Source organism: Vigna angularis, chromosome 1 (genome assembly GCF_016808095.1).
Source record: "Vigna angularis cultivar LongXiaoDou No.4 chromosome 1, ASM1680809v1, whole genome shotgun sequence".
Lineage (NCBI taxonomy): Eukaryota > Viridiplantae > Streptophyta > Magnoliopsida > Fabales > Fabaceae > Vigna > Vigna angularis.
This window is the reverse complement of record NC_068970.1, coordinates 23,118,145-23,137,371: the sequence shown is the minus strand read 5'-3', so window position 1 is coordinate 23,137,371 and position 19,227 is coordinate 23,118,145. Positions and strand designations below refer to the sequence as shown.

The window sequence follows — 19,227 nt, the reverse complement described above, 5'->3', positions numbered from 1 at the left end:
TCTTTTCTTTTAAGTATAGTCAACGTTGAACGGATTCTTGTTGATTGTTTTTTGTGAGCTATGGGATATTCCACTTATCCTTCACCTACTGTCACAGTATCAAAATATTTTTTCAGCCTCTTATTCTCTTTTCTATCTTATATTTCTTTTATAATATCTTGGATTATTTATTTACTTTTTTAAGAGCTTCTTACGAAGATCTTCAAAAAAAAAATGAGAAGTTTAGAAAACATTTTTTTATTAGTTTTTCTGTCAGTTTTACAACAATGGGGCTCGTGGAAAAATAATAAATAAAAGATCTTATATGAAAATTTTAATTTTAACGTATACTTTTCCTTTAAATAGTAAATAACATGTAAATTTTATTTAAAACATTATTTTTAGAATAAAAAATTAATATTCTTTTTGACCCTTCCTTCTTGGGTCTTATAGAGATAGGCCAAAAAAATCGTGCACGGATAATATTTATGACGGATAGTTGGTATCCGTGAATATTTATTATCTGCGAATAGCAGATAGTAGATATTTTAATACCCGCTTATAAATGGGTCGAGTGCATGTATTATATTACCCGACCCACAGGTACCCGTTATCTACAAAAAAATAAAAATAATAATTTAACTTATATTTTATTTAAGTTTTAGTTTCGACCGACCATCATATGATTTTCATCGTCTCGACTAGACGATCACCATGTCATCAACGACGCCTTTATCGGAGCTCCTAGCGCTCTCAACACCTTTTGAAGTTGTGGATTTGCTCCTTTTATGTAGTGTATGGTTGCATGTGTAGTAGCAATTCAGAGCGTCGAAGTTGCTTGTTTTCCTCTTTCAAGCTCATCATGTGTTGTCACATGTTTTGTCTCCTCTCAGCTATTCAGAACATTGAGGTTGCTCTTTTTCCTTTTTCAAGTGTCTTGTTGAAGAATCTTATACTTTTTATGGTTTCTCTCTCCTATTCATCCATGACTTCTTCTACTATAGTCTATTCTGACCTCCCTTTTGTCACCATTGCGTTTGACCTATCCATATATGTCTTTCCTCCCGTGGAAAGAGAATTTTTATTAGTTTATTTATAAGAGTGTTGGCATTTCAATAATAACATCTTTATCTACTGAATGTCAACAATACATTCCTCAAATAATTTGTAAGAGCAACTTCCAGATTTGTTGTTCAAAAAATTATCACAAGATTTATCTTTTATCTTTAGTTAGTTTGTTATTATTTTTTATTTGTATATTTAACACAAATGAGATTAATTTATATATTTTCACTGTATTAGTAGTGAGTTTATTAAAATAAAAAATAAATATTTCACTATATTCAATAGTGAGTTTATTGAAATAAAAAATAAATAAATATGATATCAACAATAATATTAGTATACATAATCAAGACACTAGCCACATGAAGAAAGTTGACCAAAGAGTAACAGCAATTGACGCCAAAGCATATGTCCATAGCAGGATAACAGAACACTCACTTTCTCCAGCTCCAAACAACTGAACTATTGTCCCTGACAAATTGCAGTAGCCACACAAATTTATCACCAGTACTAAAACTAATTTATTCAAGACAAATATATTTTTAGTTTCTAAATTTTTAATACAAAATTGAAATTCATTTTTATAAAAAAACTTTAATATATTTTAATTTCAAATTTTAAAAATAAATAAATAAATTTGTTTTTTAAATTTATTTATGTTAAATATTTGTAATGTGTCAAATACATTTTATCTTACCAATTGAGCTGTTTACATGTTTAATATTTCAATATAAACGATAAAATATATTTAACACTTAATATAATTAAATTAAAAAATCACATTCATTCATTTTTAAAATTACATTACTAAAATATATTAAAATATAGACAAAAATGAATTTGAATTTCATGATTAAATTCATAAAATAAAATCATATCTAACTAATTTATTTATAATGTAATAACACTTCACATAAAACAAAACTTGTACATTTCCCTGTGAAATGAAAAGATAGGGTCTTTGATATATATAATATATATAATGATAGAATAGACTTAAGAACTACAAAACTGGGTTTTTAAGGTAAAGATGAAGCCATTTATATATTATATTGTAAATGGTTATTTCTAGGTTATATAAAATCTCTAACATTATCCATCATGTTTTGACACCATAAAACTAAAAGAAAAACTCTATAAAGAAAATGACATGATCTTGAGATACTAGGCAAATCAATTAGAAATTCTGAAACTCTACCAACACATTTTTGTTGTCAGCATAACATTTATCATTGTATAAAAGGTCACTTTCTTTTGTAGGGAAGCTATGGGAAATATACCTAAGTTCATGGCTGGGGGAAGTGCATGTTGAAGCAGAAGCACAAATTGATATAAAGGATCTGATGGCACCAAACTCAAACGTATAGCTGCTTTCACCACTGCCACACCCAAAATTGGCAGGAAAATATATTTTACTGCTACAATTCCCACAACTGTCCACAATGGAGCGCTTGATCCTTTCAAACCTGTCCCATTTGCAAAAATTATTTTCTTTAAGCATTTCTTCAGAGAAAGAAAATGAAAAAACTTGTTCACATTAAAAACTTCAGTTAAACAAATCATAAAGTCTCACCTTTAAGTAGGTTTGCACCCATTATAAGAGTCAGGGTAGGGATGGCTGCCTCACTACAGAGAAACGAAAGTTAGTTGAGTGGGTTTAATTCAAGACCCAAAAAACAACACCAATACCCCATGACACTAATTATAACACCTTACACAGGCAAAACTTTACAAACTTTTATTATAATTATTAAAATAAAAAATATTATTAGATTTTAAAAGAATATTTATAATAAAATGAGGTATATTAAGAAAGCATAAAATTGATAAAGAATTATATACAACTTGAGATATAATAAAAAGTGGTTAGCTATTATTTATAACAATAACAAGTTTGTAGGTAAATGAAGATCACAAAGTTTTTGGTTAATTCTTTATCTTTTCCAACTGAAAATGTGAAGAAGTAAAGTTGTGAGATGTGTACCCCAACATGGAAGTGGATTCTTCTACCACATTAAGCAGAGCATCCCTACCTATAAGTAAATGACGTAATGGGGAGATTATACCAATCGCAAATCCAATAATCTGTAACAATACAAAAACAACACAAAAGATTTACCAAATAGTATAAAACTACCGTTGTCTAGATCCATTATCTCTTCAATTTTAGCAAAGTAAAATGTCCAAACGTATCAAACCAATTCATGCCTCCATAGATCTCACATTATTAAAATATATCTTAATGCGTATATGCAGTAAATATTATAAATGATAGCAGGTTGTTTCCAAGGAAATGAACCCTGAATCATACAGTTCCAATGGTTGATGGCGCAAACACAGCTTGCAAATTTAAGTTGCTTGAAATCACCCTCACGGAGTTCTTAACTTTACTTGAGATTGAAAACTGCAAAAAACACCTAAGAATCAGTGTTGTATATGTATATGCATCATGGATTGGTAGCAGACTTTTGTATCAGAAGAAGATCAATCATGAGATCTGTGAAAGTAAATAAATTGAATTCATATTATATATTATGCATTCAATTCGGCCTAAGTTACATACAGTTATGTTACTAGAGTAGAGATACTTGAAGGGTTAATTCTGTTGCCATGCTTCAATTTGAAGAATGCTAACTATCAAGACATTTTGTTTTGAACAATTTGCCTGGATTCTTTGCTAGGACTTGCATAAAATTATCCTAATGGAAATACTGCATTAGAGAGGATTTTAGTGCTAATATTCTCAAGAGTATTTAACATGTGAGTTACTCATGTGTTCTTAACTCTTTAAAATGCAGTTGAACCAATATTGTGAAGGGAAACTATCCAGAAATTTTAATCACTAAATAGCTATCTTTTGAAAAGGGGATTTTGTAGCAAGCCTCACTTTCTCCTCTGATTCTGTTTCAGGAAGCAGTAAGGCATATGCATCATCTATAGCATCTTTTGTAGGATTAAGTGTTTGTGAAAAATGATGTGAATGTGACTCTGATGCATCCCCTGAAGCCTTCAATATGCCGATGTCATTACTTGAAGCGTCTTCTTTTTGGATTCTATTTACGGAAATCCTCATTATGTTGTAAACATATGACCATATATAAACTGCTCCAATCTGAGGTTTCCAAATGAACTCCAATAAGTTAATAACTTTCTTGGATAAGTGCTAACTATATCAACAATTGACAATTTAAAATTAACATATTGCATACCGCCATGGAAAGTGAAGCATAAGCCATCCCATACTGATAGCAAACATCAGAGTCTCCAAAAGGACTCCCACTCTCTTTACACATAGCAGGAATAATGATAATAGGCAAGTTCCCCAAATTTCCTGTTCATATTTACTCTAAAAAATGAGCTCAACCATAAGATGCATAAGGCAGATGATGCTGCGCAGGTTTAACACATATTATTAAAATTATAAACAATACATTGCAAACGTAATGCAGGCATCAGGACACCACTGGTGAAAGATATTTCTTAGTTTAAGTAGAACTTTATTGGGTACAATAAGCACATGACTCTCTTCAGTCAGAATTTAGGGTGGCATAAACCTCATATTAACCTCGTTTCATAGGATGACAATTCCTTTTATTCTTTTTCATAATTTAAAATCTGCAGAAAAGTAAAGAGAAAGCCAAGAAGAGTTAAGACATAGGACAAAAATTCCGAATCAATGGAAATCTGCAGGTGACAAGCAGAGCTTTCATCTTCATGACTTGAGAATGAAGGTGGATCCTCTGCATTTGCAGGATGGTGTAAGAAGGAGAGAAAGACAAAAGGGTCCCACAGCACATGTTAACATTTTTCAATTTATTAAAAAAGATCTTGCAGCTCCCACTTAGATCTTGCAGAACTCAAAGTCTGTCTGAACAAAGTTATGCAGAAGTAAGATTACGTGTGTGGTTTGCTGCATTCATTTACTTGAGAAAAGTGCATACCAGCAGAACAGCAACCCAGGATGAGACCTTCCAGGTGTTGGGGAGGCCTTGTAATCTTAATCAAAATCCATCCTAAGGCCGAGCCTGCTACGAATGTGAAAAGAATATTGAACGGCATGAACCACCTAAACCACAGTAACAAAAAGTCACAAAAACATTAGTTACAGGATGCAAGCTTCTCCACACATAGCATTACAAATCAATACTCACAACTGAACAACACTCTCCAAGGTAATCGTTCTGGCCAGATTGATAGCCACCAGTGCAGGATTAAACACATAAAACACAAGCTGTCACAGAAGCAGAACCATTTTCAATAATCTACAAAAGCGAGAAAGTCAAAACAAAACAAAACAAAAACGATACTTATATTTGTAACCTGATTCACTTTCTTCCTTGCATCTTCTCCCAATAATGATACGTTATCCAGTGCAAGAAACAAGCCAACTCCAGTAACCAGTAACACTTTGATAACCGGGAAAGAAGCTACCGAAAGTAGCTGAAGAAACCCCATTATTCCGATTCCTCAGACAACCTTCGCCAATCCGTAAATAAAAGAAAATACGTTTCCGTGTAACAAAAATATGTATCTGGAAAAATACAAAACCCGAGCAATGGTCAGTCTCAAAATTCATAATAATAGCAATAACAAAAGTCACAAGAAAAAGGGCATTGAATAAAAAAAATAATTCTGTCCCATCCTCGTAGGACATGAAGACCTTGAAAATGACCGAACGCGTTCACGAACGTGGTGGAATTGGAGGAGCAACTCTACTACTCTTGTTAGTCACACCACACTGACATCATTAAAGAATTCGATTTGATCACTTAACGTGAACCAACAAAAAAATTAAACGTGATATTATTATATTGTTATGGGTCAGCATTACATTAATTTCTAATTAAGATGTTTAGAAGTCGCCGAAAAAGGTGCTAGCTACTGCTTTGAATCACCCTTTTCTTTGACATTGATCTGAATCAACTTGAAGTGGAATAAAATACAATTAGTAATTACAGTGAAACTTAGTTTATTATATGTTCCTAATCATATTTAAATATATAGTGATAGATCCTAGAACGAAATGATAATGATTGTATTAAATGGGTCAAACGATGGCGATTAAGAAACCACCACGTATTCAATTAACAACCGTATAATATACGTTCCATTATTTAATATTATAAACAGAAACAGAAGAAATAGGTACTTAAAAAACACGTGAGAAAATATTTTATTTTTCTTTGAGATATTTGGTGGTGCAATCAATCAAGCATGGTTGTGGTAATGACAACATTAACATGTTTAAAAAGAAAAGCCAACACCATCAAAAGAGCCGTACCTTTTTTTCTCAAGTACAAAAGTAGTTCTTTGCACTTTATCAATTTGGTTTAACTTTTAAGGCCTCGTTTTTTACCATTAAGGAAAACAGAATATTTATAAAAATTTGATATATAAATTATGGTCAGAACTTTTATATTATCAACTGGTTAGACCATGGGTTAAATGAAGTATTTTAATCAATGAGTTTTATATATAATTTTTGTGGTCTTACTAAAATTTGCTAATAATAAAATTAAATAATTTAGAAACATGATTATTTTTAGGCAATTATTTCAAAATAAAGATTCAAATTATAAAAACGAACGCCCTTAGATTATGGTATATTACCCAAAGTCACTGCCCCATGAATTGCGGGCTTGACTTTCCCAAATGCTTGATTGTGTTTCATCCGAGGACGTGAAAAATTGTTTTCTTTAGTTTTAAAATAAAATAATAATATAAGGAGAAAGTATTTAAATAAAATAGACGTAATGCCAAATTTGGTGATGAGGGTATGATATTGGATGAAGGTGAACCACAATCCATCTGACGCAATGAATAGATTTTCTTCTTCTTTATAAAACTCTTATTTCTTCGATACCATTTCACGTGAAATGGTACTTAGCTTCAAGTTTGCTGAAAAAAATATAGATGACGCAATGCTGCATGTGAAAAATGTGAGCTGTATTTAGGAATAGTAAAACAGGTCGTTCCGATCTTTTTAAACTCATCTCGACTTTAGCCAGGTAAAACGAACCTACTATTTTAAGAACAGATTAAATTTTACAATCTAACCTGATGTCAGATTATTAAACTATATTTGAATAATTTATTATTTATTCATATATAATATCTTTGTATTTGAATTTCTCATAATATATAAAAAATGTTCATACAATTTAGTTTTTTTTTACAAACAGTTAAGCTGGTCGGGTTATTGTGGATAAAAACATTTATATTTAGGTTTCTTTTTAATGATGTCAGCGAGACTGGTCTATCAGACTACCGACTTGGCCTGTCAGATTGTCAAGTTGAAGAGATTGTCGAGTTGAAGAGATTCTTTTTATCCATGTTATCGGACTCAATTTTTTTTGTCACTCCTACCCCTAGTGTATCACAATTCACATCACATATATAATACCTAATAATTTTTGAAAATTTAATTTAATTTTAGTACTAATTTTAATATAAGCTTATTAAAGTTTATTTTCTATCTGTCACAAAATTATATGAATAAAATTTTCTTATTATATATACCTGCATTATACGCCAAAAAAGGATATAAATATTAAACTTGGATTTTATTTTTATTTTTATTTTTAAAGAAAATCTTCAGAAAAATGATAAATATTCAGGATAAAAAACGGTTGGGTGCAATTTTTTTGGAAGAACGTTGGGTATGGTGTCCTATTCGAAGACCACATTCATTGATGAATAGTAATTTGTTTGGACTATTTTTTGTTTTCATCACGTTATGGTGTTTCGAAATGAGGGAAAAGTCCTTTATGAATATTTGGAAATTCAATATTATTTGTCAGATAATAAGATAATAACATGCATTTTTTATAATGTAAAATTTTTTAGTTATTCATTTATTGAAACTAATCTTTTAACAATAAAACGAGCTATCTGTTGTTCTTCTATTAACAACCAAAACCAGCTACTGGTCAATCAATTCATCAAACAAAACTCTAATTCTAACAACTTATGTTTATTACAGTTAGGTCTTTAATTTCCCTGAATCAAAGTATTGAAAACTATTCAAAAGCATTATAAATTATGTTAGCTCACAAATTTTATTGAAATACATCAATTTAGAAAAATTTGAAAAATAATGTTATTGTTTTAGGTAGTAAGAATTGCTTAATAATTTTATTACTTTAAGCATTATTCAAGAAGCACGCTTAACTGTGGAGTTCTGATGGGATCCGGTGCATTAGTGTTGGTATGATCGCACCTCTAGAATTATATATGGTAAGATATCTGAGTCAATCGACTGGCAATCCAGACAACCACTAAGAATAAATAAAGCACATAAAAGCGGCGATGACAAGCATATGATATTCCTGAACAATCGCTCTACCTAATGGGTGGACGATCGTTCAGAAATGATCATAAAACAGCTCGTTATTGTGTGCTTTATTTATCCTTAGTGGTCGTTTGGGTTGCCAGTTGGTTGACTCAGATATCCTACCATACAAGTAATAATTTGAGAACAAAATTAATATTAAAACTGTTTTATACATTTTTTATACATGGGTATGCATATATGCATTTTCCCGAAAGTTGCAGTTATTATTCAATAATTAAAAAAAATATCAAACAAAGCTTAAAATAAGTAAATTATTAAATAATTAAAAAATATTCTTAATTTGTTAATAAATGTTATCATAAATGCATTTTGTGGCTATTTATATCTATTATTAAATGTTAACTATATTTGAAGATTAAAAGAAGAGTACTTTCAAATTAAGAGATAAAAATAAAGCGATAGGTTAAGATTTATTAACCGATAAAAATAAAATTATTTTATTTTTGTGGACTTTTTTTATTGACAAAAATCATTAGAACCAAGTCAAGATTTGATATTCAACTATGATGTAAATTAATTTCAATTGATATTATTAAACTATTTATTTATCAAATGCAAATCAGTATTATTTACCGGTTGGCGTTTGTCAGAACTTTCTTAGCAAGTGTATGTCAATTAAAATTTGCTTGTTTAAATCTGTAGTTTTTTTCTTATTAAAACTGTTTGTTGAGATCTTAGTAGCTACTTTTCTGTGGATGCCTACATGAATTATTTCTTCAGCACTAGTGTTATTTACTGATAATTTTATATTTAGTATTTTTTATATTTAATGGTAATTCAAATTCTTTATTAAAAATTAAAATTTAATAAGTTTTAATTATTTTATCGAAATAAAATATTTACAAAAAGTGAAATAAATAAATAGATTGATAAAATAAAAAAGTGAAACATAAAAGGAAATGAAAAATAATTATACTATCAAATTGCTATACAATAATAACAAACAATATTTTACGAGAGTTTAAAATAAATTAATGTCACGCAGGATCCCGTTTTATGACAGTAAGATCCACGTGAAGAAAGTGCAGCAGAGACTAAAGATAGCAATGGAATACGTCCATGTCATCACAACAGAAACCAACACTACTACCATCTGGACTAAGGTATCTATACCAAGTTCAGATTACCGACAAACATGTAAAACCACACTTTCACACAAACCAATAACATATATACATTCTAAACTTCAGCACCAAGTTAAAACCGACAACTTCATTAATACCAACCAATCAAATTCACTTATAGATAGACTTTTGTCAGTATACATAATGCATTTTTAGTGAAGTTTTTTTTAGTTGAAAGTTCACGTCAATTTTGATAAAGTTGGATTATATAAATATATGTAAATTTCATTTTCAAGTCATGAGTTAGATTTAAATTTAAATTTAAAGTTTATCTTTTAATTTGATATTAGAATTTGATAAAATTTATTATAATTAAATATTTTGTTTGTTTGATCTATTGTGTTACTTGTTATGAATATATTTTTTATTATGTGTATCTTATGAAAAATTGCTAAAAATTTTGGATCATGCATTTGTTAGTAAAAAATATAAGTGATATGATTAATATAAAATTATAACTAGATGTCATGAAAAATTTATTATGTAATATCATAAGCAATATTTTTAATTTGATGAGGGATAAAATTAGAAATATTACAAGACAAAAGTTACATAAAAGGATTATAGTTTCCATTTGTTTACAAATATAACTCCCAATATTTTTATTTTCATCCCTATTAAAAGAAAAATTAAAGAAAAAAATCTAAAGTGCTTTACATTTAGAAGATCACATATTTATTACTAATATGATTATCATAATTATTTTCAATGATAAATTCAAGTATGCTTTTATATTCTATTTTCAACATGAATTGGAGTGATTAATATTTAAAAATAATATTTAATTGTACCGCAATTTTAGTTTTATATGGAAACATATTTTTACAATTGAAATAACTTAATTATATTGTATTTGTCTAGGGATGCTCACTTTTTTTTATTACATCTATAGTTTGTGGTTGTTATGATCCACGAGGAAGAAAAAATGTTTGGACAAAATAAATTGTTCAAATATTTTGATTTATCAAACTAATAAGTTTTTAAAAAGAATGTGTTTACGTTGTGACAATGCTTAAATATGGATTATGACAAAATGTAGCATTTTGCTTCTACAATTTATATGTTTGTATGCTTTAAATACTCTTAAAGAAGCAGAGTTCTTTGGTTATCTTATTATGGCTTGTAAATTATATAATTACTCAACGGTCCAGTCAAAAAGCCAGTAAACTTGTGTGTACCTTTTTCAAACAAAAATGTTTGTCTGCCTTGCCACAAGATTTCACAACGAGAAAACTAAGTGGAAGTTTAATACTGTCGAAGTGACAAGTAAGTTGATGAAAAATGTTTCATGTTTCCAATAGATACCTTTCTCTTTAAGGAAGGAAGAATAAGCTTATTTTAATTCAAATTATCTCAAGCTTCAACAATTCAACCCAACTTATTTATATAATCTTAGTTTTCTTTAAAAAATTTATTATCACTATTATTATTACAAGAAATTTTATAATTATCAATGAATTTTTATGGAGGAAAATAATCTTGTCAATAAACCTATATTTATTAAAAGATTTTACTTATAAATTTTAGAATTTAAATTATTGATATTGGTAATTAATTTGTTAGTAGGATATGTTGATAAATTATAATTTCTATTATTGACTAATATTTTCATTAGTAATATATCTAAGGTTAATTTCATGGATAAATTATAATTTTCATTATAAAAAAAAATTCTCACAAAATATGTTGGTAAAATGAGCAACAAATCTTTCATCAAATCTAATAATGAGAATTCTTTTATATATTACGGGGAGATGATTAAGAAGAAGAATAGAAGTATAAGGAGAAAGAGAAAGAAGAAGATCAAGACGAGCACAACAAAATTAGTAATTGAAATATTTTAGATTTCAATTTTTTTTTTTGGATAAAGCATTTTAATTTTTATTTTAAGGTAAACTTAATTCTATCTTTGAGCTTGTGTTGAGTTAGCTCAACATTTGATTTAGGTCAATTAAAAAACATTCAAGTTGTCCCGAATAAACATGACCTTTAGTCTGGGTTGACTCATCTCAACCTTCAACTATGGTCGATTCATTTCAACTATCATTCCAAGTCAACTCGTCTTGACCTTCAATGTGAGCTAACTCAACTTAACATAAGCCAACTTGGATCGACCTTCGGTAAGGCTGACTTGAATCGATTTTGACATAGACTGTCTAGACTTGACCTTCGACCCGACTCGACTCTACTCGTCTCTTGACCTGCGTTGACTCAGCTCAACCCTCAACTCAACCCTTGGTCTGGGCTAACTTGGTTGTATCCTCGACCTAGGCTTACTTGGCTCAACCTTATTCTTGGGCTGACTCGACTTGATCCTATTCTCGGGCCGACTCGACTCAAGGCTCATCCTGACCGACTTAACTCGAACTCTTCCCAAGATAACTCAGCTTGACTATCAGTTTAGAACCACTTAGCTCTACTTTGATCCGAAATGACTCGGCTTGGCCTTCAGCCCAAGTCTACTCGACTAGAGATGACAATGGTGTTGGGTACAAACAAAGTCTCACATCGGATAAAATAAGAGATGGACGGGAATTTATATACACATAAGATACATCCATTGATAAGAGGTCTTTTGAAGTAGTACCAAAAGCAAATTCGTGAGGGCTTGACCCAAAGCGGACAATATCTTATCAGTGTGGAGATCTATGTGTGTGTTGAAACTCCCTACAAATGGTATCAGAGCCCATGGTTCAGGTTTGGTAACCGGGCTCAGACGAGTATGTCGTTCCATGATTTGGTGAAGCCTTGGTAGGGTGGCCAATGGTAGATAGCCAGATGAATCATGAGAGGTGGAGAGCAAGAGATGCTCAGTGTTGTGAACATGGATCGTGAAAGACGACAAAGAGATGCTTAGTGGTTCTGTTGTAGAGGAGGTGGAGGTGGAGAACCATAGTCCTTTGTTTGAGGGGAGGATATTGGGTACAAACAAAGTCCCACATCGGATAAAATAAGAGATGGACATGGGTTTATATACACATAAGATACCTCCATTAGTAAGAGGCCTTTTGGAGTGGTACCAAAAGCAAATCCGTGAGGGCTTGACCCAAAGCAGACAATATCTTACCGGTGTGGAGATTTATTTATGTATTGAACCTCCCTACAAATGGGTCGAGTCGGGCATGAATAATGTCTACCCGAAAACCAGCCCCACACGAAAAATTTAACATAATTTCGGGATGCTACTAAAAACTTAGATTTTCTTTTTCATGCATATTCTAAATGTATTTATTTTGCATCATAAAATAAAATTAAGATGATTATTTATTTCATAAATAATTGTTTTACTCAATAAAAATTATTTCAAACAATAATAAAACATTTAAAAATATTCAATAATTAAAATTTAATCAAAATACATTTGAAATAAAAGAAAATGTGTTTCGAAAGCAATCTCAAGCTCCTCACTATTGTGCATTCAAACCATCATCTGCAACATTATTTGTTCACGTATAACAGAAGTCATATGATCATCGCAGGTGGAAATCTGATGACATACCCTCTAAACATAGCCTAAACACATTCAAGAAGAGCTAGAGTCATCTATGTAAGGTAAAACAAAGCCCTTTCTCTTAGACCATCATGGAGCACCTCTAGTAGATTAAGAATATTTAGATCTTGTATTAAGGGTCAAGCGGTGTAGGATTTCTTTTTAGGCTTTGTATTAAAAGTTAAGTAGTATAGGATTTTTTAACAATCTTGCTTAAGTTATAGAACAATATTTACGCCCAGCTTAAGTTAATTGTGGGTGATCAGTTTTGTAACCCTAGCTTGATGGAGGGTGTTCCACATGAGACATGGTAACCACATGACAAACTCTAAGTGAAGAGTTTTCTTATAAAGGTAGTGGTCATATGTCATTTTTCTAGTGTGACTTAATTGCGGACAAACTGATTTCAAATGAGGCCTTCCACAGTTATAACAACTTATTGGCCTTTGCTGCCCAGATTGACCACAAGAACCGGATGACTTTGCAGAAGAACCTTTGGATCCAGAAGGAAAATAAGAAGGCCGAGAATAAGGAGTTCTTCTAGAATCAGAATTACCTCTAGATACGCTAAGTCCTTCAACCCCCTGTTGTTGATTATGCTGAATTTCTACTTACTCTGCAAACCGAACATTATTTAGAAAGTACTCAGTGTAAAACTTCTGCTTAAAAACTTCCTAAGAGATAGGTGTACCATTTCTTTCCAACAACATCCTCATGCTACTCCACCAATGGCTTGCTTCCCCAGTCAGCAACTACTCTGAATAATTCAACCTGCTCTCGTCCGGACACTTCTTAGCATTGAAAGTCTTTGAAACATTGGTCGGCCTCATCTGGACTGCACTTCCCACTAAACTTAGTCGGATGATGTTGTAGGAAACTCTCTAAGCTCCACTCTTGCTGATGAATAGCAGAAGAAGTAGATGACCCAACTGTAGTCCTGTCCTTCAACATCAAATCCACATACTGCTGTTGAGACCCTCTGCTGAAATTCGTGTGGTCTCCAAATGTTGAAGAGCCACTGTATTCTGCTAAACTAATGTGATGTTTTGTTGTTGCATTTTCGTGATTATTGATTCCATCAATGTCATGGAGTTAGGCGCATCCACAACCGTAGGTGAGGGAGGAAGAGACCTAGATGTCATCTTCCAATTATACAGGAAGAAAGAACTATCAGTCTAACTCAAGGGAACAAGGACACTATCTAAACCGAACGCTGACTACAGCCAAAAGCCAAATCAGCATAGCCAAGTAAATAACGAAAACAAACAATACATGATCGAACTGTAACAAATAAAATGTTCGGTCATAAGGTCAATATAAGACCGAACGGTCATTATGAAACCGAGCGGTCAAATACCATAAATAGAAGGGTCTAAATTTCAATCAGAATTGAGAAAAGAAAATCATCTCCGGTAAAAGTCATGAGTGTGCATCCTCATTACTTCTATCAAGACATTCTTTGTTCTCAAAACTTCCAATTATACCTAAAATTTTACCATCTAAACTTGGAGAAAATGGTAGAACATACCATTTGGACTCAACTTTCCATAGTAAATACACGGCAAACCCACAACTCGCAGGTCGTTTTAGGAACTAACTGCTCTGATACCATTAATGTAACATCCCAAAAGTATAGCTGTAAACTATACTTAAGAGTTCTTACATTTACAATAAGATAGAACAGTTACAGGAAATAAAGCTAACTTACAGTTATCCTAAAATAACCATAAATTAAAACTTTACAGAAACAATACTAATACACACCAAAAGATCTTACCGATCGGTCATACAAGAAGTGTATCGACCGAACGGTCCTACACAAATACAACAGGAGTACAAGATCGAGCACTCTTCATACGAGCACTCTTTAAGAAACCGAGTATCAGCCTAAGACCAAACACTCTTTAAGCAATCGGGCGGTCATGAACTAAGGAGTCTCTAAAGAGACTGACTTAGTTATGACTGAGAGCAGAACAAGGCCGAACGGTCAACACTAACCATTTCAGCATTCTGCATAATTCTGCAGAACTTTTGCAGAATTATGAACAACACCCAACATGACCGTTTCTAAACACTTTGGCTAACTTCAAATCCTCAAAACTTGAATCATATATCACTTCACACCTAATCAGATATACTTAAACTCCAAAAACACCAAACTAAAGAGTTCCACGACAGATTTCACCTCAATTTACACAAAAATAAGAACCCAAGAACCCAAAGTCAGGTTTCTCACTTTTCATACCCTACATAAGAACTTAAAGGCTCTAACAAGTCTAACTAAACATGCTCAGACACAATTCATTACCTAATTTCGTTTTTAGCTTCAACTTCTCAATTCCACTCATTCACTTTCTTCAACCAAGCACAAACCGAACACAATTTCAGCAGAAACTAAACAGTTCACAGGTTTCGGTCATACATACAAGTCATTAACACAATCATTCAATCAAACATACATTCCTTCAAACAACCAATTCTCATACAGAAAACGTAATTAAATTACTAGCTTCCCTTACCTCTTGACCGAATCGAACAACGATTATTCTTTTCCAGACTTTGCTTCCTCCCCATAAAATCCCAAGAACACCTATATTTCACCAATTGGTGAGGAAAGACCAACCCAAATTACTAGAAAAGTTATCAGAATTAAGAAGAAGAAGCGGATGAACACATGCAACCAGAAACTTGGCTTGCATGTGCCCGAAAATAGAATTTCTAAAAAGATTATGAACTTACCAACTCTAAGTTTGATTTTGATTGGTGGAAAAGAAGCTCTTGACTCCCACAATTTCTTAGACTGTGGCTGGTTGAAGAAAAGATGAAAGGAGATAAAGAATTTCTAGAGAGAAGGAAGAGAAAAGAAAAGGTTTGAGTTTTAGAGAGATACAACTTCAGAGAAAAAAATGAGATGAGCTGAAGTATTGGAAAATTCTATAAAATGCTCAAACTCTTTTAGTTGAGACATCTGCCTTCCCTTTCCAGTATAAATTTTAAGGGTTTGACAGATATCTAAATTTATCTTACTTCTGTAAATTAAAAGAATAAATAAAAATTATTTAATCATAATTTTTAATATCCAAAATTCTCTTACTCTTGTAAATTAAATTTAGAAACAATTGATGACAATTTATTTCACACGTAAAACTCAATTGATTGATGACAATTATGAAAATTCTTTCTATTTGCTAGTTTGAATCTAATCCTTAGGTCATTTGATTTTTATAGATAAAGATCATTTTGTCTTTTAAACTTGAAACCAATCTAGCAAAAATTAAGAAAAAAAATTACGAATATAAGTTGGGTATCTTCCATGGACATCTTCAATGGCTTCCAATCTCTCAAGAACTTCTTTCATTGAAGGACGTCGATTAGGATCAACCTTTAGGCATTTTAGAGCAAGTTTTGCTGCTTGTAATGCAGCTTTGGGTGAATATTGACCCTCTATCTTACCATCCATAATTGTTTTCAACTTTTTTTTGGAAGAGAGACAGGGCTTGCTCCATTCAACCAGATCCTTCTGCCCTGATGGCCTTCTTCTGTCAAATGCTCTCATGCCTGTCAGTATTTCAAGAAGCACCACACCAAATCCATACACATCACTCTTCGTATACAACTTCCCTGTCAAATATTTATACAATCCAAACACATGTTCATTATTCCTTGTTTTTAGTCTACCTTCCCAACTTCATCTTCCACAAAACATTCATTGCTTTACTGCTATAACATTAAGGTGTTTGTTTTAAGGAAACTTTCTGTTTTCTTGTCTTTGACTTATTTTCACAAGACAATGCCTTTTTTCCCTGTTAAGTTTCTTTGAAATCAAGAAGTCATGTGTCATTTTACTTATGAATATGTGAAATAAAAACAAATAGTACTTCGTCAAACCAAATAAACCAGATATAGTTACCTGTAGCCATATATTCTGGTGCAGCATTACCATAGATGCCCAGGGTTTTTTCAAGTGATTGTTCCCCAGGAAGCCCTTTAGCCAACCCAAAGTCTGCTATTTTTGCATTGTAATTCTGTACTATACAAAGCAATCGCTTATTAAAGTTATATGAGGAATTCAGCACTCAATTTAAAAATATCACCATGTGATATTATTCTTCAACTAGTCACCGGCTCTATAGTATTGACAAGCCTAAGAAAGAGACTATGAGAATGAAGATATTGCATTTTTCAGGTTGTATGTTAAAAGATGGAGTTAAACCTTTTCAAAATGAGTTTGCCCAGTAAAACCAATGATGGGGTCCAAATTAGTAAGTGCCCATTCATCCTGACTTGATACTGTATTTGCTTTGGATTCCAATACGACATACGAATAAAAACTAACTCACCCCGTCGAGCAGTACATTTGAGGTGTTGAAATTTCTGAATATGGCCTTATTTTCGTTGGCATGCAAGAAAGCTAATCCCCGAGCTGCACCGATAACTATTTTAAGCCGGGTGTTCCACGAAAGTGGTTCATGATTTCCTGCACAGAAACAAGACAAATAATATGAATTAAACTTAAAGTCAAGACTTGATTCCTTCAATCTGTTTTAATTGTCATCAGTTCATACTTTCGAAGAGATGACGCTCGAAGCTTCCCTTTGGCATGAACTCATACACAAGAAGAAACTGATCTTCGTCCCAACAGTACCCCAATAACCTGGCCACGTTGGGGTGAGAAAGCCTTCCTAAAACGTTTATCTCAGACTGCATTTTCCAACCAATACAAATGTTTATATAGCAACTCAAGTTGTTCGAGACGCATGATTAATGACACGGAAATTAAATGCAATATCACAAGTAAAATTACAACATGATAGAAAAGGACATGTTCATCTAACTTTACCACATTGTAAAGAAAAGTTTGTACTCAATTGCTAAGATGCATAACATGATAGTGATTACTTTAATCTAAGGGCGGAAGTGTTTCAGTTCATTAAAAATTTAAAGTCAAAGTTTAAAAAATGTAAATGAAACCTGCCACTCTGAAAACCCTTGAGAACTTTCCGGGTTGAACATTTTGATGGCAACTTCAACTCCAAAGCATGGTTTGGCGGGGGTGAGGGTGTTCTCATCCAACCATCCCTTGTAAACTCTGCCAAACCCACCAACCAATCTGTCGGATTTAAAATACCCTGTGGCAGATTTCAGCTCCTCAAAACTGAACACCTTCAACTCAGGCCATTTCAGAATTTGGCCACCGGGAAAAGGAAGAGGAGAGCATTCGCTGTCTATGCCTTCTCTCACGGAAAACCTACTCTTTCTGACCGTGGTGGTTGTGGTGGTTCCGGAGAACTCGACGTTGCTGCCGTGAATGTCTGATGAACCTGAAAACAGAGGAACCGAACCCGTCATGGGAAAATTCGAATGGGAGGAAAAAAAGGAACGAACCGTTTCCTGTTTTGGGATGAATTTAGAAAGGACACAGAAATTTTGATAACTTGCCTGGATAGTGAGGGCGGTTGAGTGAAGAGGAATGAAGTGATGGAACACCGGAGAAGCAGAGACCCATCTTATATGCCAATCAGAAACCTCTGGTTTTGGTTGTCACTTGATTAATCAGACTATGTCTTGGATTGCTGGCACTTTAAATTGAAGTTGTTCATCCCTACTGGTTTTAGATCAGACAATAATTTCTCATTCATAAAAATCAAGATTTGTCTGAGTATGAGTAAATAAACTTCGCACACCCGAAGACTTATGACATAGTCCTCAATATACCCCTTAAGCACATCCATGCCATCTGGTAAGTCGCGTAAATCCTGACCCCACCAATCTCGAACCTCGTAGATAACTCAAATCATCCTCTAGTGGCGTCAATGTGAAGGTCGACTCTCGTATCCTAGATAAACTCCTTTGGAGCTTCATCTTTATTCTTTATACTCGTTGATATCCTTGCTTTACTACTGTGGCACTCATGGCAAATCCTTATTCAAGGTTCAATCAAAAAACATGGCTAAAAAAGTTTAAGAAGAGTTAAGAATTTTCAAGGTAAAGCTAAATTCTTATTCATTTCGATCATCATGAAGTATAGATTAAGTAGTGTAGGATTTTCTTTTAAATAATAGTGTAGGATTTTCTAACATTAGTAAAGTTGTAGGACAACATTTATGCTTAGCTTAAGTTAATATTAGCAAAATTATACTAATCAAATAATGAAGTGATTTTGAGACTTGAATATTATTGGCTCGTAATTGATGTTTAATATTTATGTGTTTTTT

The 19,227-nt window shown here is 32.3% G+C and overlaps 2 protein-coding genes across 3 annotated transcripts; both read right to left on the bottom strand.

Moving 5' to 3' along the window:
• Positions 1-1,298: 1,298 nt before the first annotated feature.
• LOC108335643 (protein PIN-LIKES 3) lies at positions 1,299-15,818 on the bottom strand. Of its 2 annotated transcripts, XM_052868943.1 has the most exons (12): positions 15,752-15,818; positions 15,532-15,602; positions 5,365-5,575; positions 5,196-5,275; positions 4,986-5,110; positions 4,254-4,375; positions 3,932-4,156; positions 3,356-3,448; positions 3,029-3,129; positions 2,618-2,670; positions 2,325-2,510; positions 1,299-1,515 (listed from the first exon to the last, which is right to left on the bottom strand). In XM_052868943.1, the coding sequence occupies exons 3-12, from the start codon at positions 5,497-5,499 to the stop codon at positions 1,391-1,393; spliced, it is 1,245 nt and encodes a 414-aa protein (XP_052724903.1). In that variant the 5' UTR covers positions 5,500-5,575; positions 15,532-15,602; positions 15,752-15,818; the 3' UTR covers positions 1,299-1,390. The 2 variants fall into 2 exon arrangements, with proteins under 2 accessions (XP_052724903.1, XP_017427195.1); XM_017571706.2 differs by lacking the exons at positions 15,532-15,602; positions 15,752-15,818 and adding an exon at positions 5,705-5,816.
• A 394-nt stretch (positions 15,819-16,212) lies between these two features.
• Positions 16,213-18,963, bottom strand: LOC108335924 (probable serine/threonine-protein kinase PIX13). Its single transcript, XM_017572143.2, has 6 exons — positions 18,452-18,963; positions 17,984-18,333; positions 17,578-17,713; positions 17,353-17,489; positions 16,923-17,037; positions 16,213-16,633 (listed from the first exon to the last, which is right to left on the bottom strand). The coding sequence occupies exons 1-6, from the start codon at positions 18,516-18,518 to the stop codon at positions 16,287-16,289; spliced, it is 1,152 nt and encodes a 383-aa protein (XP_017427632.1). The 5' UTR covers positions 18,519-18,963; the 3' UTR covers positions 16,213-16,286.
• Between the last annotated feature and the right edge of the window lie 264 nt (positions 18,964-19,227).